At 40.1% G+C, this 6611-nt stretch overlaps 1 protein-coding gene across 1 annotated transcript in view; it reads right to left on the reverse strand.

Annotated features, from left to right (window-relative positions):
* LOC130939711 (uncharacterized) overlaps nt 1–5996 on the reverse strand; it is a 36508-nt gene extending 30512 nt beyond the window's left edge. Inside the window, exon 1 of the mRNA XM_057867798.1 lies at nt 5910–5996. Coding sequence (XP_057723781.1) covers nt 5910–5996 — 87 coding nt within the window. The remainder of the gene's footprint in view (nt 1–5909) is intronic.
* Nucleotides 5997–6611: the final 615 nt, after the last annotated feature.

The following is a 6611-nucleotide window of genomic DNA, read 5'->3' on the forward strand; positions in this document are numbered from 1 at the left end:
AGATCAATTCTCCTCCCAAATTCCCTTGAATTAAAACAACAATCCAAAAATGTAAAGTGAGCTCTCTACTAAGTGCACTCAATCAAAACCGAAAAGAAAGCTCCTCGAAAAACTTAAATCCTATGCTATTTATACACTTTCTTCAAATGGTCTTCAAGCCTTGAATTGGGCCTTTGCTCTTGATGGAATTGGGTTGAAAAAGGCCTTGGTTGATTGCTCTTGGAGTTGGAGAAAGAACCAATGTGAACCGGGTTGTAAATTATAAAAGCTTGAGTAAAAGTTTGAGTAAAAGTTTGAGGCAAACTTTTACTCAAACTTTTTACACCAGATGGCTTATCTTGCTGCTACCAACATTTGGGCCAAAGTTTGGGGTCAAACTTTTGCTCAAACGTTGGCTCCCCCTTGCATACTCATGGCACCAACGTTTGCCAAAAAGTTTGAGGCAAACGTTGGCGCAAACTTTTGCTCTCCAGGGTGTGTTGTTCATGGCGCCAACGTTTGCCAAAAAGTTTGAGGCAAACGTTGGCGCAAACTTTTGCTCTCGGGGTGTTGATTTGTGATGCCAACGTTTGCCCAAAAGTTTGAGGCAAACGTTGGCTCAAGCTTTTCTCCCAAAAGTTTGAGGCAAACTTTTGGTCAAGCTTTTTGCTCCCTGGTTCATTTTCACTTATTCCAAAAGTTTGAGCTAAAGTTTGAGGCAAACTTTTGCTCAAACTTTTTGTCCTCTCTTCCTCCTAGCCATTCCTTCTTGCTTCAACCTTTCTCCAAGCTTTCTTCTCCTATCATTAATCAACCAAACACATCAAAGCTATGCTCAAAATCATGAGATATTCATTCTTTCATAATATGTGACAATTATAGCATAAAACCTCATGAAATTGCATTAATTCATCTATGGTTGATTCAATCAAAGGAAGCATGAAAATCTACCCAATTGGCTTGCTTATGGCTCAAGAAAGTGCACAATTCAAATGAAAACATAAGAAAAAGGCTAGTGAAACTAGGCTAAGATGACTTGTCATCACAACACCAAACTTAAAGCTTGCTTGTCCCCAAGCAAGCAGTAAAACATAAGAAAAATTACTAGAAGCAGAGAAGTGTATAAGCCCTTTTATTGGAAGACATTGAATACTGGTAAATGGGGTTTTCATGCATGGTATCTTAGGGATTTTTATTCTGTGGCTGAGGCATCAACATTCCTCTGGATCTTACTTTGAATTACAAAAAAAATGAGACTTGTTATTGCTTGGGATTTTTTTTTTTGGATGAGGCTTAATGCTATGTGATAAGGCAGCTTTTTAAAGTAAGCTTTTAGCCAGCATTCCCGCCCCAGTTGGTTCAAGATGCTAGGTGTTGAAACACCCCTATGGACTTACTTGCTCAAGCCTCTCCTTAGCACACACACATCACAGGCATTTAGCTTGTTTTGTTCATCTCTGTTTGTTCTTTGGAAATTGATGCCCAGCACCTCTTTGGGTTACTAAATGCTTTGTCTCAAAGTAGCTCTTGATGGTGGACTTTTGGTTGGCAATCCCGGGTTAGTTAACCCAATTTGCCGGGTGATGAAGCACCCCTTAGAACCTAGTTATCCAAGCTTATCTTTGTACAAAAAGCATCACAGGCATATATCCAAATCTCAAGCTATTGATGCCCAGCCTTGTTTATTTCTTTTTGCTTCTTTTTCTTGCATTTTCTTTCTTTTATTTTGGACCTTTTTCTTTTGTCAAGTCTCATGAAATGTAACTCAAGTTCATATCACAAAGTCATGCTAACATTCAGCCTTATTCATAAATCAACTAATGAACCAGCACATACCACCACATAACCACATTTTGTCTCATATCATGCTAGACTTTTACTCTTTCTCTATTTCACAGTTATTTTTCTTTTATTCAAGCATGAGGAACAAAGCATATAATTCAAGTAAGATGAAAGTGAATCAAGCACTTAGACTAGTAAGCCATAATAGCATGAAACCAAACAAACTCGCAGACAGTAAAATGAATCTAAGAAGACACTAATCAACAGAGGACATTTGCACTTTCAATTAACATACTTGAACTAGAATTAGTCAGAGAACAATACAACCTCTTGGAGTCTATTTGTTTTCTCTGTGTCATCATCATTGTTAGGTTCTATATCCTTCCTCTGTCCATGATGATGTACTTTTTTCTCCAAGAGATTGAATGACTTCCTACAAAAGATATTGAAAGTTGCTTGTTCCCCAAGCACTTGAGAGGCAGTTAGCATGCATGTATGCTTGTGATTCTGTGAACCTAAGTTGGTGTGGGAACACCAAACTTAGTTCCTTGCCTACTTCTATATGTAGCAAAATAAATACATGCATGAAACATCAAGTACTTTTATTAAGGAAATAAACTATGAACTAAGAAACAAACTATGAACCAGAAAACAACCAAAAACTAGAAACATGACAATTGTTAAGCAGTTTCTCTGATGGTTTGGAGCCGATACTGATCATGCTGAGGGTGCAATGTGTTCTTAATGAAATTTTTGGTGGAACACCAAACTTAGCATCCAACATTCACCCCTTAACTATTTTGGTGTGCAACACCAAACTTAGCTCTTTGCAATACAGAGAAATCTACTCAACTCTTTTACTAAATTAGCTATGAAGAGAAAATTACCTCAGATTGGGTTGCCTCCCAACAAGCGCTTCTTTATTGTCACTAGCTTGACATGTTGTTCTTCACTTTCTTCCTCTTCTTCCAGTTGGTTAAGAGGAATGACCTCAAGGGGGGGAAAGTTTCAGCTGTTGTCCCCTTTCTTAGTCTTTTCTCAGCAAGCCTCCTTTTGTACACAGCTTGATTGAGCTTGCTTGCTAGTTCAGGGGAAGGATTGTTTGCAGTTGACCTTCTCTTGAATGTTGTCCTTTGTAGCTTGGTCACAATCCTCTTCTCGGTGCTTTTGTTAATTGCCTTCACTTTCTTGAATCCAAGTCTTGGTGGTTGTGTGATTGTTAGAGTCTTCTTTTCATCAAGAGCCTCTTGCAATGGTGGTTCTGTAAGCTCTTCCTCTGTGTACTTCTCTGCTTCACTTGAGTTTGGAATTCTTTGGTTGTCTTTCTCACTTTCTTGCTCTTCCACTTCCTCTTTTACACTCAACATTTGTTTTAATAGCTCTTTCATGGAGGAGGTTTGTTGATCTTCCCAACATTTCTTCATCTCCTCTTCATATCTTTCAATCATGGATTCAATTGTTGAGCCATTTTGTTTCAAGGAGGTTTGAGAGAGTTGTGAGTTTTCATGTTCCCTTGTCATCTCAAGTGGCTTCTGTGAATATGTAAGGTCAGGTTCAAATGTTTCCTCTACCTCATTTTTCATTGAAATTTCTCTTGACACAGAGGCTTCCTCATCTTGCTTTTCCACTTCCTCACCCACAAATTTGTCTTCATCCTTACTGTTTGATGGTTCTAAGTTCCTCTTTGTTTGCTCTAAGGGCCCATTCATCTTCTTGAGGATGGTTTCTTCCCAAGATTGGGGTTGTGTGAATCTTTTCACGATTTTTCTATGTATTTCAATGGCTTCGCATTGGCGTTCTAAGGGTTCTTTGGACCATTGAAGGTAATCCTCAACTGCTAATTCAAGAGATGAAGGTTGAGAGTAATTTTGGTGACGTGAATGTGTTGTGGTGAAGTTGTGTTGAGGGGTGTGGAATGAGTTGTGTGATTGATGGATGACTGGCATGGATTTTGGAGGAAACTTTGTGTTGAGGCATAATCAAGTGATGAAGAACTTTTAAATGAGAAACTGGGACGTGAGGGTGGATGCTCTTTCATTCTTTGGTGATACTCCCATCTACCATGAGGATATAAATTATTTTGTAGTGGTGGTTGGTATCCCATATGATTCTCCTGCTCATCTTGTGTCTCTGAAGCAAATCTTCATGGATTGGAGTGCTTAGAATTCGTATTTTCTTGGTGATATTTCCAGCCACCATTAGAGATTGGTGATGGTGGGTAATATCCCATAAAATTTGTTTGATCATAAGATGAGTTGAACTCCATTTGAATTTTGGAAAGCACAACACCATTGAAAATTGAAATTACTCATATCAAAGATGAGAATTTCTTAGTGAGGCATAAATTCAAACACCTTGGTTTCAATCTAAAACAGAGAACAAAAATAAAGGAAATGCTTGATCTAGACCACCACCTCACTTAATCATTGTCAATCTATTTCAATCCCCGACAACGGCGCCAAAAACTTGATGTGCGGAAAATGATCCGACACAAAACTCACCGGCAAGTGCACCGGGTCGCATCAAGTAATAATAACTCACGAGAGTGAAGTCGATCCCACAGGGATTGAAGGATTGAGCAATTTTAGTTTAGTGGTTGATTTAGTCAAGCGAATCAAGATTTGGTTGAGAGATTTGTGATTAACAGAATTTAAATTGCATGGAAAGTAAAGGGAATGGGTAAATTGCATGAAATTAAAGAGAACTGAAATTTAAAGTGCTGAATCTTAAAGAACAAGAAATTAAATGGCAGAAACTTAGAACGCAAGAAATGTAAATTGCAGAATCTTAAATTGCAAGAAATGTAAATGGCTTGAATTATAAAGGGAATTGGGAATTGGATTTGCAGAAATTAAACAAGGAAAAGTAAATTGCAACAAACAGAGAAGTAGAAGATAACTTGGATTGAATCGGATCTAAAAACAGAAATGTAAATGAGATTGAAAAGCATTAAACAGAGAATGTAAAATTGAAATTTAGATCTCAGGACCCAAGAGACTAGATAACCAAGTCTAGATCTCAATGCCTTCCTAGATCCAACAAAAACAATTGCAAAGGAAATGAGGAATTGTAAATTGCAAAGAAAGTAGAAGAAGAACAATTAACAGAAACGGGAATTCGATTAAGCAGAGAATTAAACAAGATCCCAAGGTGAGATTGAAACAGAAGTTCTTCAATTCTCCACCCAAGATCCGAAGCAAGAAAAGTAAAGAGTATTCAAGCAAGAACAAGGAAGAAGAGAGATCAATTCTCCTCCCAAATTCCCTTGAATTAAAACAACAATGCCAAAATGTAAAGTGAGCTCTCTACTAAGTGCACTCAATCAAAACCGAAAAGAAAGCTCCTCGAAAAACTTAAATCCTATGCTATTTATACACTTTCTTCAAATGGTCTTCAAGCCTTGAATTGGGCCTTTGCTCTTGATGGAATTGGGTTGAAAAAGGACTTGGTTGATTGCTCTTGGAGTTGGAGAAAGAACCAATGTGAACCGGGTTGTAAATTATAAAAGCTTGAGTAAAAGTTTGAGTAAAAGTTTGAGGCAAACTTTTACTCAAACTTTTTACACCAGATGGCTTATCTTGCTGCTACCAACGTTTGGGCCAAAGTTTGGGGTCAAACTTTTGCTCAAACGTTGGCTCCCCCTTGCATACTCATGGCGCCAACGTTTGCCAAAAAGTTTGAGGCAAACGTTGGCGCAAACTTTTGCTTTCCAGGGTGTGTTGTTCATGGCGCCAACGTTTGCCAAAAAGTTTGAGGCAAACGTTGGCGCAAACTTTTGCTCTCGGGGTGTTGATTTGTGATGCCAACGTTTGCCCAAAAGTTTGAGGCAAACGTTGGCTAAAGCTTTTCTCCCAAAAGTTTGCGCAAAATTTTGAGGCACTCTAGGCCTTTGCCCCGAGAGTTGGGCGTGCGTCAAGCCCACTCCAAGCCTCAGGCCCAACCCCGTGTACGCGTGCACGTGCCGTACGCGCACGCGCCCTTGCATACTTTGCCCATCCACGCTTGAGCGCACTGCACGCTCACGCATGGGTCCCCGGTTTTCATCAATGTACGCGGACGCGCAAGGTGCGCGCTCGCGCCGATTCAAAAAAGGGATAACCCTAACACGCGAAGAGCGTTGCACAGTCGCGCACTCTCTTCTCCCTCACCATTTCCATCTTCTTCTTCTCACCCTCAGCCGCCGCTGCAGCAGCGCCGTCGCCACCACCGCGCGGCCAACCTCCTTCTTTCACCATCAACCCCACTCGCTCTCTCTCTCTCTCATCCACTCACTCTGCCCTCTGCTCTCTCGCACAACCCGCACGCCACCCTCTTCACCGCCACCATCCACGGCGGTGCGAACTTCTGATTCTGCTGCCCCTGTTCCAAGCCCCTATTCCCCTTTCCATTCTCAGTTTTTCCCCGCTCCCAGGTTTCTGCTCAATGCTGTTTGTTTTTCATTGTTCAATTTTGTTAGCTTCCGTAATTTTCTGTTAGTTAGTTTGAATTCAAATGTTGCATGTTAGGATTAGTTAGAAATAATTGCGGTTAGGTAGCTAGGAGTGGATAGAGGATTCTAGGCCTGATAAGTGCTCCGTTTGTGTTTATTTTCTGTTTGTTGACTTGTCTGATAAGTGCCAATTTTGAGTTGCTCTGTATGCAATCTGTGTTGCCTGGATGCTATCTTATTGCTGCTGTGATTAGTTGATATTGTAATCATGCTAAGTTGTGCTATGTTGCCATCCGGGAACGTCCAATTTTAAGCCGAGATGCTGCCCAATTTTCAAGAAAATTCATTTCATTTTGGTCTTTATTGTACTTTTGGGCTAATTCTCGTTACTTTTGACTTCCGGGATTGGCCTTGGACATTG

Source organism: Arachis stenosperma, chromosome 7 (genome assembly GCF_014773155.1).
Source record: "Arachis stenosperma cultivar V10309 chromosome 7, arast.V10309.gnm1.PFL2, whole genome shotgun sequence".
NCBI lineage: Eukaryota > Viridiplantae > Streptophyta > Magnoliopsida > Fabales > Fabaceae > Arachis > Arachis stenosperma.